Here is a 24,719-nt window from a genome sequence, read left to right on the forward strand (position 1 = left end):
GCAACTATAGTTTTCTTGTGTATAGAAGTGAAAATTATGGTATTGACTTTTATAAATTCAAGAGGTAAATATGTAATGTGTAGGTGTTTGAGAGTAACTTTGGTTATATATGACCCAAATCTTTCGTGTTAGATGATAAGCCCCATTTTCTGTCGTTCCGTTGTAGTACGGATGCCCAGACCCCAGTCTTGGTAATAGTGTCCGTTACAACGATCAGCTATCGACAGAGGCAGATCATTATGATAAGGGGGATTTTTTTTTTTTTAACGGGACCTATGGAATTCAAATCTGCTTTTAATCGATATCCCAAAATGAAGTGCTATGCACTAAATTTCCCAAATCTACAGCTGCTCCAGGATAAATTTCTTTGGTGAGTGTTGAAATACCTGAGTGGTGATATAATTCTCTGTCCTCACACATTCTTTTTTAATAATCTAACATTTTATCAGGAACGCTGGAAGCCAATGGGGAAAGCTATATCGGTTATCAGTGTTTTACAAAGAAATGTTGAGGTCATTTCGGCCGTCAGGTTTGCATGCCGATTTATGCTGTGTGTCCTGCAGGGCAGGGCAGGAGAGCTGGACTTGCAACTGAAACATGGGAAAGAAGGCCCCGAGGAGGTGCAGTACAAAAAAGGCACAGCCTGGCTCTGGTAAGGGGACAGCATCCCGCAGCTCATTGCTCATCATGGGAAACAAAGGACGAGCGGGGAGGGGCCCACTGTTTAAAGGCTTATGTGGGGAATTTTAACTTGCATACATGCCCGAAGGTGAAGAGACTAAAGCTCTGATAGATGGACTTTCCAGATCTAACAACTAGAGCTTTATTCGTAAATTTTAATTATTTTTAAAATGGTTTTCTAAAGCAGTGTGGAAATGGGTTGCTTTTCCCTTTTCCCCCCTGTAACTGATTATTTCATATGCTTTCAAAGGAGAAATTCTGTTTTTCCCACTCAATTCATTGCCTTCATAACAACTCCTGTTTCGTCAAGGAATACCCTTCCACTCCCGTGCTCCCCCCTCCCCAAGACATCTTCATTATTAGGAGCAACTTTAAGGCGTCAGGGTTTTAATTTCTTTGGCAGACATCCCCAAGCGAATTCCTACTATATTAGCTAGAAATGTATAAGCGCTGGCACATTAAAAGCAATTTAAATTATTACATGGGTTAGGAAGAATACCTTGTCAGATTAATGTGGCAGCCACCTAAATCGCGGTAAAGTGCCTAGAACCTAAATTGCTTTACCTGCAGCCACCAGGTTTCTTGAATCTAAAAATCTGTTCAAAGCTTACTGGAGTTTAGGTTTTTGTTTACTGATAACTGGCATTTGTAGAAAAGCAGAAGCTGTGTGCACGTATGTTTAAGTAATTCTATTGTAAGTTACATTTTCTAGATTAACTTTCAAAGTAGGAACACAGTTTAAAACATTAGGACATCGAATTTAAGATTAGAGGTTAAGAATTTGGATTTCGCTTCCCCTTTGTGATTCTCTTTTACGTATAGTTGAGGTTCATCTACTAAAAATGATCATTTGGTGGGGGTTGTATATTGGCTATATTCTCCAAAATATTAGAGATGGAATGAAGAATGTGACAGAAAGGTGGGTGTCCAGGGTTACTCCAAGATTTTGACTGTGAGTAACTTAAAGTATGAACTTCCCACTTACTAAGATGGGAGGACAATAGTCTGTGTAGGGTAGGAATTAGGTTTGGGACTTGCTAATTAGACCTCCAATTTGGAGGTATCAGGTAGGTCGTTGACCATATGAGTCTAGAGTTTGGGGATGAGGTCGGGGCTGAAAATATAAATTTGGGAATTACCAACATATCAACTGCCTCTAAAATCATGGTGCTCGATCAGATCACCTAAAGGGAAGAGAAAAGGTCAGAGGACAGAGCCTCAGAGCAGTTCAACATTTAGACATGGGGCAGATGAAGAGGCACCCAATAAAGCGCAGAGAAAAGTAGTGGTCAGTGATGTGGGAGGAAAACCAAGAAAGAATGGAATCTGAAACACCGAGGGAAGAAGATGTTTGGAGACAGGAGAAACCAGTTATGTCAAAGGCTGCTATGAGGCTGCAAAAGGTGGAGACGGAGAATCAGGAAAGACTTAACCTCTTGAAAGTCCTTGGCGGCCATGACAGGAGCTGTTTTGGTGGAGCTGTGGGGACAAAAGCCAGATTATAGAAGGGTCTAGAAAGAGTGGAAGGAAATGAGCTCTTTTAAATGAGTTCTGATGTATGAAAGCAGTGAAATGGGGCAATCGCTGGGGAGTTTTTTCTTCTTTGAAGATGGTAGACACCACAGTGTGTTCACCTGCTAAGGGGAGTTATACAAGTGGAGAAGGAACATTTGGTGGTACAGCAGACAGAAGCAGGTAGGTAAGAGGTGGGAACTAGCCCACACATAGAAGGTTTGGCCCTACACAGAATTATAGGCAGGTCATCATTTGTAAATATTCCACATTGACCAGTAATAAAACCCGCAGTGAGTTCACTGTACTCCATTTAGGAAGCCTGAGATAGGACAATACATTTTAGAGAAATTTATTGTCGAATAGTTTTATAGAATGCAAGTTTATCGTCTGTAGGAGCAATGTTTGCAACCTTTTGAAAAACTTGGCTCTTAAGATCGAGTCATTCTCAGAGTGCTGAGAGCTAAGATTCTTTAACATTTCCAGTGAAAATAAAGCAGCTATAACATTTGCAAAATTTTATATTTATAAAAAGTTTGAACTTACGAAACTTAAAGTGTATAGTGAAAATATCGATGATTGCTTCTTCAAATACGGCAGTCCATGGTTGTTCTTGAGCTCAAGGCTTTTATGTTGAAAAGACATTTTATCTGGTGAATATTTGAATTGGGTATGCTGTCTTCCAGTCCACACGTGTAATTATTTTCTTTCGGCTCCAGAGTGATTTTATAACCATTTAAAATTTTATTTTCTATACACACTTAGTGACTATTCCATTATCTACGATTTGGAAATAGTAAATTGCTATTTTAGTGAGCTCTTCTGCAAAAAACGAGAGAATGTCTTAGTCAGTTTAGGCTGCTATAACTAAAATACCATAGATTGGGTGGATGGCTTAAACCACAGAAATTTATTTCTCACCCTTCTGGAGGCTGGGACATGCCAGTCAAGGGGCCAGGATATGTTGCGCTGGTGAGGGCCTGCTTCCTGGTTTGCAAGGGGCTGCCTTCGCCTTGTACTGTCACGTGAAGGAAGGCAAGCATTGTGTCTCTTCTTACAGGGGCACTCGTCCCACTCATCCCACTCATCCCACTCATGAGTGCGCCACCCGCACGACCTCCCAAAGGCCTCACCTCCAAACGCTCTACAGGGAGTGTTAGGATTTTAATATATGAATTTCCAGGGAATACGGACATTCAGCCCAGAGCAGAATATAACATAAAGGATGCCTGTGTAGCCACCACTCAGTTTAAGAGGTGACACTGCCATAACTGCCCATGTGTCCCTCCTTCCCTGCCTCCAATAAGTGACCTAAGGAATAGGCAGGGGAGAGTCTTTGAAGTAGAGCTCCTATGCCAGGTTTTTCACCTTACACTAAAACTCCACATACATTGTTTTAGGATCTGGAGTCTTATCAGTTGACAGGTAAGCAAAAAGATTGGGTTCTTATCCCAACGTAAACTCCCGCACCTATTTTCAATCTGTATTGCAGGGTCCGAGACATGTTGACTGAGGAGATCACCAAGGCGGCGGCCAAGTAAGATCCATTTATTCTCTTACCAAAAATTTTCTTTAAATTTTTTTCCCCCAGCAGGTGCATACCATTTCTCCCTTTAGAGTGTATCCCAACTTTAAGAATTTTGAAGGATTTTTAAATTATGTTTTTTAAATCAGTTGTTATCCTTTCTCATGTTAAGTTAATTCTTAAGTTAATGTCTTTTTGTGAGAAGACAGAGGAATCAATACAAACATGACTTCTACATCAAGAGTCACTGAGGTCGTGCCCTTGTTGTACACCTAACAAAGTGCCCCGTGCTTTGACTTAGATTTAAAGGATTCTCATTTGGGTTGGGGCGGGGGCGGGGGCTGCTGAGGGAAGGAGAAATTCTTGCTAATGTGAATTACGTGGGTTCTACAAATAGGTTATTAAATCTCAACTGCGAGCCAGGAAATAAATCAAAGTAGTACTTCCTTTCATTCCCTTTGTGTTACTGGGCCCAGGGTATCTAAAAATTGAATTTTTAAATACCAAAAACGAGCGTGAAGGCCCATGAAAATGGCAGTTTCAATCATATCCTTATGGTTGTTTTAACAAAAATAATGAGTATTACCACCTTGAGGCTTTTTATTTATCTTAAGCCAACTCTCAACAGAAAATTATACCCTAATGAACTTGCTTGAACAATCTCTTCAGGTTTCTTTGCTAACAAGCTGAGTAATTGTTTCTGGCAGTAAGTTACATGTCAGTTACGGCCACTTCTCCCTTCCACCATCACCTTTAGGGCTGCCCTTTCTGTAGGACTTCCTTTTTTCTTATCCGCTAAATAACATGGATTGACCTTTGACCTACAGGGTTTCATGTGTCCACATTATCTAGACATATTTAATTGCAGTATAGTTTATCCCTATCATGTCCCAGAACCTTCCGTGACTAAATAGGTTTTGCCTTTAAAAAAAAAAAACCCGAAAACAAAGAACATAATCTACCTCAGAGTCCGCTTTCTACCAGTAATTTCTTAAGCAGGCACGTAATCGTGAAGTCTGATCATAGTACATGATCACTACTCAGCCTCATGTCTTCTGAATAAAGGGAGATAGAGATGGTAATCCTCCCCTGCACTCAGTTCTGTGGGAGGCCCTGGGAAATATCTGTTGACATATCTGTTGACAAAATGAAAACTAAAGTACAGAGAGGCTTCGCTAGGGACTCATTTGTGTCTGCTTATCCAGTTTGGTGAATTGCAGACACAGTGGGGGAGCTCTCAGCTGCATATTGGAGGGGAGGGGGTGCTGGGTCGGGGGCTGCCTTTGACCTTTACCTTTCATAGTTTGTTCCATTATGTAGCCTACTTATATCCTGTTAAAAAACAGTGCTCTGACATTTGCAGCAAAAAGACCGTGAACACTGAAGAATCTCGCAGCTTTCTATTAGACTATAATTTTGCCTCTCTAGTAGCTTTTGCATTTTCCATTCTAAAATTTTATTTCAACAAGATTTTAATCTTCAGATTTGCAAAGCATCGTTTCATGACTAATACCTAAGAAGAGTGTGTTCACATTCTCAGTGGTAGGGAATAAAAATAATTCATGTTCTCGTGGTGCTAAACCTTTTCATCAAAAATTTCTAAGTATTTTGTAGACCTTATCTTATTAAAGCAATGCTGACAATAGTAGGTATGACAGCAAGTGAGGTTCGGAGGCTGAGAGATGAATGATAGTGCAGGGGGAAAAAATCACTCTGCTGCCCTCTCTTTGCTTTTTCCCACTGGCTTCCTCCAACCATGGGAGGACCCCCACCACCACCTGCTGCCAGCTTAGCCTTCGCTTTCCTGGATCATGGCTGCCACAGGCTGGTTTGGACCATTGTAAGACTTACTTTGTTCTGAGCCCTAAGTTAAATGCAGGAAGTAAAACACCAGTCACAGGATTAGGCTGATTTGCTCATTTAAGAGCAGTTTTAAAGCATCAAGGATAGGGCTAAGGGACAATCAGAACACAGATAAACCCTGATGATTGATGTAAGTTTATTTTCATTGTTATTAATGAAATAGATCTGAACCCAAAGATGAAAATCCCCGAAGGACTGGGTCACTTTACTAATATGTAATGTAATACTTTGTCCCTAAGAAAGCATCATTGTAGCTCATCCTTCCCTGTGCTTTTTAATTAGGTTAATGGCATCAGTTTGTTCCAAAGGACAGTTTAATTAAAATGCTAGTGGTGTTGCCTAGATAAATACTGTACTGATGCTGACATGTTATTATGCAAATTAGTTACTACTGCCCGGCTGGTAGGGGATAGTTATTTGATTCACAAGCTGATGAGTTTTTGCTGAACCGTTTTTAGATTTTCACCTGGCCGGCTCCTCGGTGAATTTGTTTCACTAAATATGTATCGAGCGTCTCCCCTCCATAAATCACTGTGCTAGGCATGCAGGGACTGCAGAGTTGACCAAGACCTGGTCACAGTACCTGTGTGAAGTGTGCGGCTTGGCCCGAGCATTCATTGTGCGGACTGTGACTTATTTTTTCTATTCAAAGATTAATGTCCAAATATGCATTTAGTCTGCAAGCAATGGTCTAATTTCTAGTGGCTTTAAATACATTTTTCTCCATTTTACAAGAACAATACATGTCCAGGAGTGTCAGGACCAGTGAAAGTTCTGAAACAAAATCATTTGGGGGCTCTGTTTTAAAATGGAGACTAGATGTTCTTCCAGAATTTCAGGGTTACAAGAGGACTTTTCATGTCATCTTATGTAATATCCTTGTTTTAAATGATTTGGTACCTGATTTCTGGTGACCATCTGAGTTTTTCTATAGGGTGATAAAAACTAGGGATTGAATTGTCAGATCACTGAGAATTTGAAAATCTTTTTTTTTTTTTTTTTTTAATGTAACTTTAGGGATTCATGGCCGATTTGTAGCAGGACAGGCTTTGGGATATTCTCAGCTAAAGGAAAGAGATCCTATTAGAAATAGATTTAATTTTGGTTTTGCTAAGTGATATTATGGCTCGGGTGCCTCGGAATGCCCAGATCTTGCCGTGCTCCCTGGTGTTTTATTATTATCTGTAGGAGTTCACGGTGATCCTTCCTGCAGAACTCTAGCAAACCTTGGTTGAAGGCATCGGCTTCACCTTCAGGTCTTCCTCCTATTTTCTCCCCTCACCCCATCCCCCAATATAAACATTGTTGTGTGATCAAAGAATGGCAGGCCTTGTAGAGGAACGAATTAAGCAGGAGTAGACAGAATGAGCAAGTGCGCAAAGGAAGACTTCACTGAGTTTGACCACCCCAAGGTGGGGAGAGCAGGAAGGCGGGAGGGATTCACTGAATAGGTAGTTGGAGGAACTCGACCATGGCAAGTCCTGAATCCCATTCTTACCCAATGGAAACAAACATGCAAGAACGTGTGTATATACTCACCTTTGACTCCCCACTAACTCACAGGTTCCGTCATCAGCGTGGCCTGGGACCGGAGGTCCTTAGTTTGCACGGGGTGTGGGGCTGGCAATCTCCTCACCCCACAGATCTGTTCCGGTCCTGCACTGGGGTGAGCAGGAGTCATCCTGGCACGTACACACAGGTCAATGTTCAGGTCTTGAGTCCAGGTTTTGGGAAACGGTCTCTGTGTTTATGGGAACCCACAACCAGGACAGAATGGAACCATCCGAGGGCTTGGGTACTCTGTTGCCCGGGTTCCGTTATGACGGAGGTGGCCGACCAAGAGCATCTAGTCAGTGTCCCACTGAAGATTTTCTTCTACAGAATCACGTTGGAATAATGGAATAATATTAAATGTTCATTTTCAGGTGGTAAGTATATTTTAAAAGGTTCAGTTTTTTTCATACTACATCCAGAAGTCATATTTAAGCTTTTGTTGCTAATAATAGAAAAAACACCATTTGGATAATAGGAGAGAGCAACTCTCCATCCAGGTAGTTTAAAAACAGCCCCCCCCCCTTTTCTTGGCATCTTTTCTAGGGTCTCTAAGTTATATCACAAACCACCTTTAAGGTTGCTGGGTTTGGCATCTCGGGGGAAAGAAGGGGAGGATAATAATAATCATAATAAGCGTGGCAGGTCGCTGTCTAAGTGGCTCACGAGAAGCTGCTTCCACATGCCAGTGCCTGAGAACAGCCAGAGGCCGGTTGCATTCTACTGCGTTCATTCACGCACCTGGCTCCGTGTTTGCAGTACAAATCGATAAAATCCGTATTGGCCAAAGATGAGGTGGAAAGACATAGCTTACGAAATGCCACGTCCAATGATGAAATAAAAGCTTTAGGAAGAAAGGACTTCGATATATGAGCTTAGATTTGTAGGTGACACAGACACAAAAAGCCTAACGACCATACCCGTCCAAGGAGAGTGAAAAATCAGAGCTGGCGTCAGAAGAAGGGAAGAATATCAGGGCACAAGCAGACATGAAGCCCTGTGAGGGAATGGACGTGCTTTTTGACCTCATCTGCCTTCTCTGTAATAATGCCTTCTCTTCTCCCGGCTAATGCCCCCAAATCCTCTCTTGGAATTTTTTTCTTTTTAAACAGGGAGAGCCCAGTGGTCAAGGGCAACGCGCTGTTAGCCTTAAGCAGCCTCGCTGTCGTCGTATCCAGACACGAAGCCAGCCTCTCCTCGGACTCGGAGGGGGTCCCGGAGGTGAGTTAAGGGTGACTTGAGCCAGTTGGGCAATGTTTGAAAAGTGAGCAGCCTCTGTAAGCCTGGCCCTGAATTTATGAGGTTCAAGCCAGTGCCTGCCGCGCACCGAGTCATGCTACTTGATGGTCTTTGCACGGCGAGCTTGAGGGGCTCCTCAGACACTTTGCCTTGCTGCTTTTCTGTTTTGCTTTCTCCATCACAGTTAAGTGGTCATTTCCATTTGAAGGTACCAATTTTATGCAACAGGGGTTGTCTTTTTGTGATTACATCAGTGGTAACCAATCTTAGGAGGTTAACTAGGCTTACTGAAAGTGAACAATGCTGTCAAAAAATGATAAATAAGCAGTGTTTACTGACTGAAAAAAATTGTACTTTGCATTTTAATTGTAGATGTCAATGACAAAGTGCCTATTCATTTTTGCAAGGCATTTATTTCTTAATTAAACATGTGGCGAGCTGGCCAATGTTCATTTCCTATGTACTTTTTCGGATAATTCATATCTGTCAAAATAGAAAGGCATGGATTTATTCTTCTTGTAAGCCCCATTATCTGGTAGCTATCATTATCTGGAGACAATATAGCCGAGTGGTTAAAAAACATAGGCTTTGGAGTGGAAGAGTCCTGTATGAAATCCCAGTACTTGCACTTACTAGCTCTGTGGTCTATTGTTAGAACCTCGTCTTGCAGAGCCTGTTCCCCCATCTGTAAAGTGGGGATAAGGGTCCTCACCAGACAGGATTGCTGTGAGGATCAAATGAATGAATGTATAGAGCTCAACAGCTGGTAGATACTAAGCATTCAGTCATAGTAACCGTCATCTGACTTCTTGCTGCAAAAACCGGGCTTTAGTCAATGCTGTTCAGCCGGTCTCTGTTCCCTCAGTGTGTCTTATGGGCCATCCGTACTCTTTTTTCATGGTGGAGTTTTTTGGTTGCAAGCAAAGGAACCAACTCTCATCTAAATAAAAAAGCAGAAGGATGTGGCATCCAGAAGCCCATGGAATTGAAGGCAAAGCTGAAAACTGGGTTTGGGGAAGAGCATAAGGCACAGGAAGCAATAGGAGAACCGTCACGGCAGACGACCACCACTGGGACGGATCCGCTCTGATCACGTACTATGCTCGCGTCACTCAAGGGTTAGGGTCCCATGGGTCTCATGCCCACCCCTTGGGCAGGTCAGATGGGTACCTTCGTTGAGCATTTAACCAAGTTTCAAATCATGGAGGAGGGAATTCTCCAAAGGGTGCCATTACCAGTAAACAAGAGAATAGAGGCCGTGTGGCAAAAGCTACAAATGTATATTACTCTTGGGGAAGGGAAAGAGGCCAAGCAATTATTGCATGAAGCATAGAAGTGTAGTTACCATGGGAAAATTTGACTTTAAATGCAGGATTTTACTTTAATGATGAGAAAGATGTTTTATATCCTTGAAAGAGCCGTGGAATCCTTTAGCAGAGACAACGTGCTGAGTAGACTCTATGACCTAAAAAGTTAACGTGCCTTTCTAGGGTCCCTGATTTGGGGCGTTCGTGCAGGGTATTTGCCCCAGCGGTAACCAGGGGTCTAGCTGTGAGTCTGAGTTCCGGACAGTCTTATTCTTCTGTATTTCCCCACCCCTTTGCTCTGGGCTGTAGCACATACTACACGAAACATCGAGAAGCCTCACGACCCAAAGATGGGGCTCTGCTTTCGTTCTTCATCACCGTGTCTTTGGTTGGTATTCAGTACAAACTCAAGACCTCGTTATTTGATTAAAGTTGAAGTTTTCAAACTTTGTTCAAATCTGCATCTGACTAACAACCAAAGATCCCAGGAAGAGGCCTTCTTTGAGTCAAGGCATGAATTCCAAGGATACTTCACACCGCACTGACCTTTGTTGTTTGCCCCACCTGAGTGTGACCTTGTGAGTTAATGGATGCTTTTGACATCCATGGTTCATGAATGATTTTTAAAATCAAGATCTCTTTTTAATGAGTTGGGTTTTGTTGTTGTTTTGGGGTTTTTTTACATTCTCTTTCCTCTTCTTTTCCCAACTGAAGTTCATTTATGCTTTCATACCTAATTAGCGAGGCAAATGTTGTGATGATTCAGAATGATAAATCTATGGTGATAGTAAGCAGAAATGCTAAAGACGGTGATGAGAATTTTGTAGGCTGCTTTATTACCTCCTTTGTGAAATGGCAAGTCATAGAAATGAGACGTTTTGAGTTTTTCTCTGCACGTCTCTCCTTTAACCCCCATGTCACCCTCACTAAACACAGGCGGGCAGTGGAGAGCTCTCAGACACGGTCTGTTTTGCAGCCCCCGTCCTCTCACCTCTGCTTGTCTTGTATAAAAGGTAAATCTTATTCCAGTTGGGGCACAGGCTGAGGCTGTTTATTTGTCAAATATCTATCTGCCTCCTGAAGTCCTGGTGGGTGAAGGTTACTTTTTGATAATAGCACTTTACTCCTTAATACAGAAGGGGGTTGTGCCCCAGATCTAGAAATAATATTTAGGTTTTCTTTTTTTTCCATTTTCATTTCATGTTTTTCCTTTTTTTTTTTTTAAGATTTATTTATTTATCTGAGAGAGAGAGAGAAAGCAAGCAGGGGAGGGGCGGAGGGGGAGGGAGAGAGAATCCTCAAGCAGACACTCTGCTGAGCACTGTGCCCGACAATGTGGGGCTAGATCCCAGGACCCCAAGATCATGACCTGAGCCAAAATCAGGAGTCTGGACGCTTAACCGACCGAGTCACCCACGTGCCCCTCATTTCATGTTTTTCTTCGTCTGCAGGTTCAGCCTAATTTCCTTTCAATGAAGGAGTGGGTTTCCATGGTGTCTGATACTCTCCTGGTCATTGTGGATAGCCATTACCAACCCAGAGGACAACTTTTCTCCTCGTTTTATTATGTAAGTCTGAGAAATAAAATTTAAAAAATGTTTGGAAAAGTCAAAACCCATATTGTTCACATGAAAGCCATACCATAGTGTAATTATTCTCAGTCTTAGCTTAATGTTGGACTCACCTGGGGAATTTGAAGTGTGTGTGTGTGTGTGTGCGTGCACACACGTGTATATATATAAAATCTCTCTGTAGATAGAAAAAAATAAATACCTGTAGGCCTCTCCTCTGATTTAATTGCTTAGGAACGGACCATGGGCATCCTCAGTATTTTGAAGGGTTTCTAGATTATTCCCATGTGTAGTCAGAGGCAAGAGCTACAGCTGTAGTGAAAGAAACGTTGGTTAAAGATTGGGGTCCCTGAGTTTCTAGTCCTAGTGTTTTTAAATTCCAGGATATGTGACCACAGGCAGTGCATGTAATCTCTTTGGGCCTTTGTTTCCTTACGTGTGAAAGGAGGCAAATTGAACAATGTTCTCTCTAGCGATTATAGCCCCAGCTCTACCCCTTACTGGTTTTGTGACTGTTGACCTGATATTTCACCCCTCATTTTTATTTTCCTTACCTGTACGATGAAGGTAAAAAATTAATGCTTTGCCAACTTCATAAAAGATTTGCGAGGATCACATGATATAACCGGTGGGAAAATGTTTTGAAAACTGTGAAATACTCTGTACATACCAAGGAATATTGTTGTTGCTCAGAAAAAAGCTCCTGTCACGTAGTCACTCTTTTTCTTCATGCTGATATCCTAAGATCTGAAACAAACTGAAAACACACTTTTTTCGGTTTAGGCTTTATTTCCCCTTCATTGGCTCTAGTGCATGCCTTATTTCTGTATCTGCCCGGATTTTTTTTGGTTCTGCCTATCACTCTCCACTGCTTAGGGAATTACAGTGATCATGGGACAGTCAGCTGAGTGGAAAAGGATTATAGTCGATTTGAATAAAAATATAGCACAGGTCGTGAACTGTTGCTAAGATCATGAATTGAGCCTGAAACTCCATTGCCTTGTCTTCTCTGTACAGCATTCTGCGTGCCTCTGTCCTCCTGCTATTGGGAGGACCTGGTACGTATTCCTCTGGGCCTCGGAGTCTGGAACTAGGATTTGTAACTATACTTGGGGACAAACAAATGACTTGCAGATAATACAGAATTAAATTGGAAGGTAGATTTTCCTCAAGTCATTGGATTATGACCATTTCTTTGCTGTCAGCAATGTTCTTACTCCTTTAACGATGGATGAAAAGCTAGTTTATATTAGAGGTCTTTGCAATAGCTCCCTGGTTCAGATATTCACCAGGACAGGGTATTCTATGAGATTTCTAATCACGCTGCTTAGTTCTCGCAAACCAAGAAAAATAATCTCCTTAGTAGCCAGCTCAGGTTGCCGCTTACCTTTGTGATTTTTGCATTATTCTGCCTCTTCAAAGCCCTGATTCGAAAGTCACTCTCTCGACTTCCCGACTTCCCCTGTTGAGGCAGCTGGGTCACTTTGAATAGTATTGTCATTGCAATAATGCTCTGTTAACTTGAAGAATACCTTAGCACATGTTTGCGTTTTGTCCTTGAAGTACTAAAGCTTAGAGAGCAAATGGGTACAGAATTAAACACACTTTTTAATGTGCTTTGATTGCAAGGGACAGCCCAGCCTTTATGGTGTGTCTGAAAATTTGAAGTGGGTAATAGTGTGGAATGAGAAATGGGCTTTCTTCCCCCACTTGAGACATATTTATAACTGTCTACCATGTGTGTTGGAGCTCCCTCACATGGGATTCTTGTAGAAGTTCTTCCATACTCAGCTGCCCTGCCATTTTATTAGGGCTGTTATTCATTTCTTTTCCCATAATTACAATATAGGAAGGAGCGTATAGAGCTCTCCCATTTCGTTTTGAATAGCTGGTTATTGCTTTGTAACCAGAGGCTTTTAGGATTTCAACTTCCTTTTTAATTAAAAGGAATTAACCCCCTGTAGGAAATAATCCATCTACTGGGAAGCGTTCCCACCAAAAATTTTGGGACATCTGCCAATAGATCCCCGTGCTGAACTGAACTTACACTTCTTCCTTCGTACTAAACTTTAACAACCACCCCCCCCCCCCCACCACCACACACACGCTTTCTTTCTTCCCTGGAAAACTGGCTTTCTGGACGTTTATAGTGTGGCTTGGTGGTTTCTCCAAGCTTGGGTAACTTCACTTCAGGTTTTGTTGTTTTGTTTTGTTTTGTTTTTTAGTAAACACATGTGGGCTTTCAAAACACTGGATTTTTTTCAGGCTGTGTAGTCAGGGAATTCACACCCTGTAAAAAAAGACTTAATTTTTTTGTTTTCAGATTTAAAAGGATATTATCAATCAACTGATTGTTTAGTAGCAAATTGCTTCAGGAAGGAAGGGTGAAAAGGGGACCTACCCAAACACAGAAATAGGGTTTTTTAAATGCTATTTTTGATTGGCGGGGGTGGATCTAAGAGCCGCTGATGTTGTGTGGTGCCTCTGTGATAGGTATGCTTCCTTCATGTTTTAAACAAAAGGCCAACCCCTGTTTTCTTCCTTTGGCATGTCCTAGAAATCCTATTCTGGTGAAAACACAGCTAGCGCGATTGCCCGCTCCGCTGCCGCCACGGCTTTGTCTCTCCTCGTGCCAGTTTTCATTATTTCTTGCAAAGAGAAGGTTGAGGAAATCCTAAACATGCTGACTGCCAGGTTACCTGGGAAACCAAGAGCCGATGAGTCTCAAGCCGTGCAAATCCACATGGGCCTTGCTTTGGGGATGTTTCTCTCTCGCTTGTGTGAGGAGAAACTCAGGTACAGTTGATGAAAATATTCCTCCTTTTCGTCTTTGTGATGATGTAGGCAGACGATGCGATGCACGGGCACGAACGTTCACGAACATTCTGTCTGAGCGATTATGTGGTTGCTAAACTTTTTGAAATGGGCACAGCGACCCTTTCTTGTCCTTTGTGAATGCATCTGGCTTTCCAAAATGCCATCACGAAGATATTAGTGTATTTTTAGGGTTGCTCTTACGAAGGTGATGGTGACTTGAACACCATTCCATGCTTCTGAAAGCTCTGGATATGTCCATGTAATACATTTGAGGAAAAGTGTGGTCTTGTGGGGCTAAAAATTAAAAAGCTGCTTTTCCCCCCCTGGTTTCTAAGGGTGAAAATAATTGTTGATCCTTTATTGATATTACTATAAAATGGGAGGAGAAGATTGGAGTATCCCTGCTGCCTGAGGGCACTGGGAATCACCTGGGTCACCAGAGAACTGCATGTACCCAGTTTTAAAGATTGCTTTTATCCTGTGCCCTAGCTACATTTTTATAATCCTTAAACAAGAGTCTTAATCTGTGTATATTATACTGTGTGCTTTATTCCATTTGCTCAGTTTTGGGCTGCTGACTTTATCCTTGAATGGAGCTAACCGAGTATCAAAGACCCAGGTGGAAAATTCCACTAGATGGGAAAGTTCTCTTGTGCATGAATCTGCCTTGGTTGTGTTGTCCGTTCTATTTATTCTTTATTTTGTAACACGTCTTGGAATTTTATATATCCAGGTTGATTGCAGTGTGGTACAACATGAATATTTGAATATCATGAATATTTAGATGTTCACTGACTTGGAATTCAGCCCCATTTTCCCCCCCGCACTGGAAATAGGATAGTTGGGAGAGGCATCCTGTTGTGACGTTCGATGTCCTTAAACTTCCCTGGTTGGCAGATTTTAACGGTCTGTCCAAAGCCAAGAGACGGTGTCGATGTGGGTAAACTGGATGACATTATGCTATATTTAGATTTCAGTTTGAAACCAGTGGTTAAGTTTGCATTTGTAATTTACATAGCTTTGTGCAAACACCATTATGTGAAACCTTTATGAGAACTGCTATTGATCTAGGGAAATACTATCTTTCAGATGATCATTTGCAGCTCTTGGAAACATCTGTCAGATGATTGGGAAGATTGGCTTCGTCTTTGTGATCATAAATGAAAACGTTTCTAGAATGTTCATTTTGTTCTGTTGACCGGCATTCGTATTTATAGGCCTGGTTCTGGACATGAACAAAAGGCTGCCCTTTGCATGTGAATTGACTGTTACATATCTCGTGTGTGTGACAGAACGCAACATGTTTTTTAAAGACTTAAAACTTGAAAGTGATTTTTTTTTCCCTTTGCTACTATGCTACAAATGGCAGTTTCTTCACCATCTGTGTTCATGCTCTTTCTTCAGTATCTTTCAAGCAACACGTTTTACAACTAAAAATGAGCCATGGCAGTTTAATTCCAGGCAACTCATTTCATCCTATCTTGGCTCTGGCTCCCCTCTTCATTAGTTTAGGATGAGATGCTGCTGGTTTTAGGGTTTGACAAGCTTGCACTCGAGGTTAATTTAATCATGCTACCTGGAGAAACCTGAAGGATTCATCCCAGTTCCTAGATTACCTTCTACCCCTGTCTGTCTTACTTGACGTGGCACCTGCAGGAGAACCTGGGGACGGACACCAGGAAGCTCTTGCCAAGGCCAAACGGCCTCAGAGTCCGTGCGGATTTTTAATTTGCTCTAATGATCTGTTTGGACAGTGTGCTTCCTCTCTTGGCCAGTGTGGGGTGCTGTAGGTCCTCGCGTAGTTATTCATGTTTCCCACCTTCCTAATTTCTCAGAGCCGAGGAATCTGAAATATTTGCCTTTTGGTGCTGATAAGTATTTTACTAAATAATGACAATGTCACTCGAGAATGACATTTTTGGAGGAAGTTTCCATTTTTCTAAAATTAAGGTCATGATTTTGAGGGCTGTTGACTCTGAGTCATCGGCGACATCCAGTAAGTGGCCCCGCATGACCCCCCCCCCCAGGGATATAGGACTAGGACAGTATGTTGGGCTCAAGATGGAAAAATCAGCTTGTAGAAAAGAATCATGACAATCCATTTTTTGCCATGGCTTATGAAAAAGTCGCCTGAATTTCAATTCCGGTCTAAAATTTATTCAGAAAAGCATATTATTCCCAAGCTTGCTTCTGTCATAACTCCCAGAGGATACTAGTAGGATCTCTTCAGCATTTGTTTAGGATAGTTATTTTACTCCAGAGAACAACTATTATAGGACTTAGAGCTATTAAAACTGTGTGTGTGTGTGCGCGCGTGTGCACGTGCGTGCGTGTGCATTCGCTAAATGCAAAACGTAATCCTTCACCTCAGGCCAAACCACTATATTCTTGGTTTGGGAGACAGTGTTTAAAGTGTCCTGTGGCTGGTTGGCATTCCTGGGACTGCATTCCACTGAGCATGGTCCGAGGGAACAGCAGTGACAGTTGACATGTTAGGAACCCCCGGACAGTCAAGTGTTGGTGACGAAGCCCATAACTCTGCCTGAAAAAGTTTTCTTTTACTGTAGAAGTCCTAGTTCTCACCAAGACCATTGCAAAACCACATCAATTACCCTCTAACGGCAGAAAAATGTATGGCTGGGTTCCCCCCCCTTCTGAAAAAAACAAACGTAAGAAAAAAGGAATAGAACAGCCTTCACAATTGAGACATGAAATCAGAAGTAACAGTCTTTGCAAGAAAGAGATTTGGAATGATTATTGTTAATTTCAGCTTCATGGGTTGTTAAATCTTCCCAAGAAAATCACGTTAGCATTCTTAGAAATGTTTCTGGAATTCTGATTTTGGTTTTTATTTTTCAGTGGTTTAAAAGTGGAATGGGCTGAGGAAATACAAAAGTAGCAGTTTTTGAGTTTATTGGTTTACAAGTGATTAAAGTGTTCGGGAACTCAGTTATTAAATTCTCTGACTCGGTTTCTCTGTCTGCAAAATAAGTGTATGTGGGTCATCAATATTATTGTTACTTTTATGTTTTTTTAATGAAATGAATGTTCAGTAAAATATTAAGAGGAACTATATAGTATTTTGGACATTTGAATGATTTTTAAGTAACTGAATTTTTCCTTTTGGTCTTTGCCCAGTGATATCTCTGGCCAACAGATGAACCTTCTTCTGATGAAGTCTCTGGATGCCCTGGAAAATTGCTGCTTTGATCCTAGTCTTGAATATAAGTATGTTGGTTCCATTTCCTCTCTGGTACTTGGGGATTGAATCTTTCTCTGCCGTAAACTTTCCATTCAATCGTGAAATACTTGTAGGACTAGATCTTGAATTCCTTTGTAAAGAGTTTTCAGTAATAATCAGAACCTGTAGTTAAAGGTACTTGTTCTAAAAACCATGTTTCAGCAATAGACAGTTTGCTTCAATGCAAAGCAATGAATGTCATTTCATAGCTGTCATTAAGTTATTAATACCTTGTTCTGTCTTGTACTTATCATAGGAAGCTTGTATCTGGAGACTTATATGCATGCCGTAACCTTTTTAAATAGTTGAAACTATTCTGTGAATTTGATTGGACAAAGAGAACCTTTGACCCATGGTTTAGATTTCCCTTGTGAAATCCAATGACTGAAGAATCAAAACGGAAACAAATATAGGTTATACTCAGGGCTCCCAAATTCCTCAATATTAATAGTTTATCCCTGCCCCACCGCAAACTTCATGCTTTTTAAGGATTTTGTCTATTAAACTAAATATCTTAAAAATTTATTATTCCAATCATGAAAGGTAACCAAAACAAAAAGGAATAATTAGAAAAGAATGCTTTGCACCTGGCTGGCTTCGTCGGTAGAACACGCAGCTCTTAATCCAGGGGTTGTGAGTTCAAGCCCCACGCTGGATGTAGATATTACTTAAAAATAAAATCTTTAAATAAAAAAAAAAAGAATACCTCAAAAAACTGTTAAACATACTCATTTAGTGAGACATTTGATGTTTTAATTAGCCTGTGGCTTGTGTGGAAGAATATAGTTTTATTAGGCTTCCTGAAATACTAGCACAGTCGAGGACTTAACATTATATCTTTTCGGATTTCCACGTGTTTTGGAACCTATAAGTTTAGATCCTCTGGTATTCATTGTTACTAAAAAACTCAACAAACTGTAAGCACTAACCTCCAGTTTATTAACTCATTTACTTTTCGCTGTTAGGGGCACTGCTCAAATGTGACTGTTTACATATGTGGCCTTTAAGAACTTGTGATCTAAAGTTACATTCCTGTCATCTAACCTGTTACGTTCAGACAGAGAAAAGAGGAAGTAGTAGAAGTAACTGCATATGTCAGATATTTCATTATGAGTAGATAAAGTCAAATCTTCACTTGGTAGGTGGTGGTTATAGGACCTTCTTTCAGATGCTGGCTAAGATTAGATAAGAATCATTGACATCCACCCAGTTTATCATGAAACACTTTAGAGATGAAATGAGATGTTTTAAGAGCGCGGTTTTGCGTATGGGAAAAGAGAATTCAGTGGTAGGATTGAAGTCTCTTGAAAGTAGAAAATGACTAATGGGAGGGATAGGGCCATTTCGCTGTTACCTGGTGTGATGGACAGATATTTTGGAGCCCAATCCGTCTGTTGGTGGTGTTGCCTTTTCCAACCAAGAAGTAAGACAGAGTTCTCTCCCCCTGCCCCGCCTTGCCCCAAAGGTATTCATCGTAGCTATAGCTCAGGGGATTATAAAGCTGGGAACGGATTTGTGGATCAACTTACTGCAGGCTCTCAGCCAGTTGTAACAATCGGGAATGATTTACAGGCATCACCTCCGTCAGTCTGCAGGAAGTTTATTTCAATGAAGGAGAACCATAGAGATGACGGAACTGTCCACAGTGTGGGTACTTATGCATGTAAACACCTCATATGCGTAAGGACGTTTCACTTTATTGTTAACTATATCGAGAAGATTCTTATTTCTTCATTATTCTTTCTTGATTCTTAACCTCCCTAATGATCAGCTGTGTTTGGGAGAGGAAAGGGTGGGCCCAGATGGGGACTAATCCTGCAGAATTAGGTGGAATAGAGTCATCAGAAATCTCCTGTCCATTTAGTAAAGTCCTGCTTGTCTCTCAGAGCTCAGTTAAAAGCCCAGATCCTTCAAGAAACTCTCCATCTTCTTCAGACTCCCGTTCTTTCTGCAGTTAATGAAGTTTAGTATTTTGTCATTCCTAATGCTTCGTGGCTCTTTAGTGCTCAGGGTAGCTCTGTCTCTGGTTTCAGTTCAGCTAATACCAAGCAGCCGCGTACTGTGCTAGGCATTTTCACATCCGTTTCTCCTGTCATTCAGCCCCAGGGACAAGCTAAATATTGCTACTAAAACAGGAACACTCGTCGCTTTGGTTTGCAGTCTCACAAGAGACTGGCTCAAGGTCACACAGTCAGTGGCAGCTAGGGGAGAAGCCTAGGTTGTCTGCCTTCGGAGCCATTTCTCTGTCTCTTAACATAGTTCGGTGTGGAGAACACATTTCAGTTGAAAGGAAGCAATTTGACACCTGACACTATGGTGTTTACTACTCTCTTTGACATGTGGGTATGTCTCACTAATAAAAAGAGAGGCAGACACACTAGACCCAGGCGTAAAGTATTCCCCTGACTAATGAGATTCAGGAGTCTAGGGCAGTCCTCCCTCAAGTGAAATAGTGGAAGCATTACCAGGAGGTAGTTAATAGATCTGGGAGCTTGCTACCTCAAGTGATAGAATTCACCCAGAGCAAATTCACCACGCTTCCTTGATCTAATGGACACGACCCTGCTGAGAGGACCCGGCGCCTGGGCCGGTCCTGGTGTGTGGCCTTATCACTTACATGTTGCTGCCATCTAGTGGTACTTATTGTGCCATTGCAGTCCTCACAGCCTTAACTAGTCCGGCCATCCATCAATGACCTGAGCGTTGGTTAATTACTATTGAGCTTTTACAAATACGATAAGATCTGTATAGCACTTTGCAAAGGGCAAAGCGCTATACAAATGTTAACTGTTATTAGAACTAATTATTAGGTGGCCTCATACTTAATCTGCAGGGTTGTCCACAATAAAGTAAAGAATTAAAGATTCATCTCTGGTTAATTTTAGAAACAATTTATCATTATATCTCAGTTGATATAGCAACACACAGCAGAACTGCACAGCTTTTAAGTCTCAGATTTTCTTTTCGCCAGTGATATTTTAATGTACTTGGATAAGAGGGTCAAATAAGTAAAGACATTATAGGGCATATATTTTAAAACTCACATTCTCTGTCATTTGTTAGTATTCTTAAAGATTCATGTTAGTAATTCCAAAACCTGAAATTTATAGTTAATGTTATCATTTTTAAAAAAATTTCACCTAAGACACCACCATGGAACTCCTTTTTGTGTTGAGTGGAGAGAAAAATGTGGAAGCTACCTTTGCCCAAGTGACTCTTGGTTTACGGTTGGCAAACATATCAAAGGGGAGCTAAGATGAGGTGAATGCATAGCAGTACTGACCTAAGCACCTAGGAGAATCTTTAAGACTCAGGACAAAAAAATAAACCCATTAAAATATAGACCACTTGGAAATCAGAAGAAAATATCAGGAATAAAACTTCAGGACTATCTTCTTGGAGCCTGCTGGAAAAATGAGACAGAGTAGACGAGTTCAGAAGGTCAATAGATGCATTCACCCTAGCGTATTTATACTGGCACACATTTATACATAGTTAGATTATATATTCATATATGACCACAGTCATTGACCATTGTGGCAATGAATAGAATCGTTGGTGAATGGTAACCTTGCCCAAGAATAGTTATGCTGTGACAATATTAGGTAAATGTAAACTAGAAACCACGATATCTTTTTTTAAGCCTTTGTGCCTGTATGCCTTGGGGTGGTAAAAGAGGAGTTTTAGTCCAGGGGATAAAGATGTTTGCATGCCCAGAAGAGCCCCCAAAAGCGAGACTTAGGATACCTGCTACTTATTGGGAAAGATGAACCCCAATACTTAAGTGAGCTTTGAGAGGTATCCTTTTCCCGCATGAAATCTGACACTCCTCTTTCTTAAATTAGTCTGGCAAGAAACGGAAATTGAGTTTTCTTGATTGAGTCTTGGGTAACATATTCAGTGTATTTTACAACGGGTAAATTTCGCCTCCAACTGAATATAAGAATCCAGTCTCGTTTCTGTTGTTTTTCTTGTAGATCTTCTCTCCACTGTAGACTCTCTTGGAACCCTGCGTTGGGTCAGTTCTTCAGCATTCAATAATTACTGATTGAACTCTGTCCCTGTCAAAGCAGTATGCTAAATGCTGCAGGTGCTGTGGTGAGGGAAAATCAGAAAACGTACCCGGCCTTGTGGAGCTTACAGGCTAGTGAAGGACATGGGCAGAAATCAAACAGTCCTTCAAGTCATCCTCATCAGAATTTATCATTAAGGGACACCTGGGTGGTTCAGTTGGTTAAGCATCTGGCTTTGGCTCAGGTCATGATCCCAGAGTCCTGGGATCAAGCCCCACATCAGGCTCCCTGCTCAGCGGGGAGCCTGCTTCTCCCTCTCCCACTGTTCCTCCCCACCTCCCTCATACTCACTCTCTCTCAAATAAATAAATAAAACCTTTTAAAAAAAGAGAGAGAGAGAGAATTTATAATTAAAGTTATCTGAATTAAATTAGTATGGGGTGTTTTGGGAGAGTCCCGAAGAGGTTCCCTGCTGGGCCAGAGAAGGTGTCCCTGAGGAAGTAACATTTGAAATCTTAATCGAAAGTAGCAGTTAAATAGTCAAGAGGGAGCAAAAGTCAGATTTTTCAAAGTATTAATCACATTTTGTCTAACTACATCTTTGGTTCTAATTTTGTCAAATTTTTATATGCACCAGTATAGAAAGAGCCAAAAAACCCCAAAAAACAAAAAAACTTCCCTGAAGATTCTAAGTGGAAACAAAGACCATAAATCCATACTAATGAAGAGCGCCTGTCCTCTTTCAGAAACGTGATTTGTCTCAAAAGCATGCAGTGTTCAGATGTTAGATGCTGGTTTAACTGGTTGGAAATGCATTATGCTAGTTGAGCTTTGTCGTTAAGTCCCTGTAAGCCGTAACAGCAGTTCTGCCTGGCTAATGATGGATTATTACTGCAGTAGCTTCTTTACAAAGGATTCCCGATGCCAGATAGTTATGCAATAGAACCTAGAAAAACACGCTCGAGATACGGTGCCTTCGCATAGGCATTTCATCAGGGCATCCCTGCGGGGCACTGAGAGGGGCCTGGGGCTTGGCAGATGGAGCAGGAGGCTGGGAATCCAAAACCCCCGTCTCCTGGCCACGCTCTGCGGGAAACTCTCCGTATGACCTTGAACAAATCCTGTAGCTTCTCTGTCCTTTTGGGTGTCTCTTATCCTTTGTGGATGCTTCGTTTGCGAGAGGTGTTTGAGGGAGGGAACTCACATGTTCGGGAAATGATGTGAAGGTTCTTGATGCCAGCCAAGGACATAAATACTATATACGAGCAAAATGACGTTCGGGCACTGAACTATGTTCCTGGAGAAATGCCCTGGAACGGCGTCTTCAGCGGCAGATATCATGACAGGCAAGCCAAACCAGAGCTGGGACGATTTCTGAAAACCACTCAATATTTCCTCAATTCAAAACACAACAATGATGACAAAAACTTTTTTTTTTTTAAGTAGAAAAATCACCCTACAGCTGCATTATCTTATCATACTAAGTAGGAGTTTTCTGGGAGAACATTTTTTTTTCTTTCAGTGGGTATGTATTCTTTCCCAAGAATTGGGGCACAAAGCCTAAGATTCCAATTGAATTGTCACATGGGGTAACTTTTGACAAGCCTGTCATTTGTCCATTTTCTCTTCTGACCCAGTGGTACTCTGAGGGATCAGAGGGGAGAGGAGGATTAATGTCATTGTGCACAGACAAATACACAGTTTCTTTAAGAAATTCCACTTGTGGAAGTTGACTAGGAAACACGAAGCACTTAGCCGTTCCTCATCATCATGCCTTGCGACGTATCCCCCCGTCATTAGTCAGATGTCCTCAGCTCATATTCTGAGATGGAGTCTTTTCTGTCATGCAGTTCGTCATGGCGCACTCCACGTGCAGACACGGGGATGGTGCAGAGGCCCACAGAACTTCTCTCAGTGCAGGGATAGAGCTGGTTTGACTTGACTTCTTATTCATCCTCCTACCTCACCATAGAGCTTAGGTCAACTCTATTTCATATTTTCGTCTATTCTTCTCCAGTGGGTCCACAGCACTAACATGGGCCAGAGACCCCTGTTTTGATAAAACATTTTCCGCTTGGGGGGGGTTGGCAGTGGGTGTGCCTGTGGTGGTTCATGGGGCACACTTACACACCAGGCAGCAGACCGAGAATCCAGCCCTCTCGGGGCGCCTCGGTGGCGCAGTCATTAAGCGTCTGCCTTCGGCTCAGGGCGTGATCCCGGCGTTCTGGGATCGAGCCCCACATCAGGCTCCTCCGCTATGAGCCTGCTTCTTCCTCTTCCACTCCCCCTGCCTGTGTTCCCTCTCTCGCTGGCTGTCTCTCTCTCTGTTAAATAAATAAATAAAATCTTAAAAAAAAAAAAAAAAAAGAATCCAGCCCCCTTATCTCAGGTGGAAGAGCAGTAGAAACTCCCATGATGAGTGAAGAGTGAACCTCTGGTGATTTTAACACGTCTTTTTTTTTTTCTTTCTTTCTTTGTTTTTTTTTGCATCGAAGCACGGGCTGTATATTGGGAGTTGGACTTGTTCTGTCCCTCATGAGCCACAGCAGCCAAACGGAGTCTCGAGTTCACGTGGCGGCATCACTTCGGAAGCTCTCGACGTACCTGGACGACAGTGGGAGCCAAAGCAGAACATTTCAGGAGGTAGGAACGCAAGGTTAAGGCTTTCTTCCCTTTGTTGTCTTTTGTTTCCCTGTGGCCGCTTCTTTTCTACTTCTCATATTTTGGTAACCCTGAAATTAAATTTTTCCTCAGTTTCAACTGGGATAAGGAGAAAGATCTGAGTGGCAAACAGCCTATATTAGATCATAAGGTTTTCAAACTGTGCAGCTGTTTAAATCAACTCAGACGTAAATGTGGCCCATAAGATAAGAGCCTTTAGCAAATGCAAAAACCCAAGGCAGCATCGCTCGAAGGCACTTTCTAAGAAGAGCTGCGGATTTCTGGAGGAAGGTTAAATGGAGATTTTTAGAATTACGCCCAAGCCAAGTGTAACTTTAAAAAATGGCCAGGAATCAGCTTAAGAAACTGCAGATTGGAAAAGGCATTTGATTTTTTTTCTTTTTTCTTTCCTTTTCTTTTCTTTTCTTTTCTTTTCTTTCTTTCTTTCTTTTCTTTTCTTTTCTTTCTTTCTTTTCTTTTCTTTTCTTTTCTTTTTTTAATGTCAGCCAGCATGAAAAATCATTGAGGAAATTCCCTTTACCACATTTAATGAAAAGATTTTTCTGTTACGGTGCAAAAATAACTCTGAATTGCAGTTCATGGGACACAGCTCTTGTGTGTCGACCGTGTTCAGAGGGAGCGTCTGAGGTGTGTGTCTGTGCCCAGGTGAAGCTGAAGGGCCTGGGCTCTGTCTTTGGGAGGACCCAGGGATGACCTTTCGGCCTGGCCAGATTCTCG

At 41.7% G+C, this 24,719-nt stretch overlaps 1 protein-coding gene across 5 annotated transcripts in view; it reads left to right on the plus strand.

Annotated features, from left to right (window-relative positions):
• The window catches only part of FOCAD (focadhesin), a 297,831-nt gene that overhangs the window by 226,787 nt on the left and 46,325 nt on the right, over nucleotides 1-24,719 (plus strand). For all 5 annotated transcript variants that reach the window (XM_026506454.4, XM_048223032.2, XM_044386894.3 and 2 more), the window contains 7 exons: nucleotides 564-652; nucleotides 3,686-3,730; nucleotides 8,245-8,353; nucleotides 11,130-11,246; nucleotides 13,807-14,045; nucleotides 17,205-17,294; nucleotides 23,816-23,963. In XM_026506454.4, coding sequence (XP_026362239.2) covers nucleotides 564-652; nucleotides 3,686-3,730; nucleotides 8,245-8,353; nucleotides 11,130-11,246; nucleotides 13,807-14,045; nucleotides 17,205-17,294; nucleotides 23,816-23,963 — 837 coding nt within the window. The remainder of the gene's footprint in view (nucleotides 1-563; nucleotides 653-3,685; nucleotides 3,731-8,244; nucleotides 8,354-11,129; nucleotides 11,247-13,806; nucleotides 14,046-17,204; nucleotides 17,295-23,815; nucleotides 23,964-24,719) is intronic.

Source organism: Ursus arctos, unplaced genomic scaffold (genome assembly GCF_023065955.2).
Source record: "Ursus arctos isolate Adak ecotype North America unplaced genomic scaffold, UrsArc2.0 scaffold_18, whole genome shotgun sequence".
Classification (NCBI taxonomy): domain Eukaryota; kingdom Metazoa; phylum Chordata; class Mammalia; order Carnivora; family Ursidae; genus Ursus; species Ursus arctos.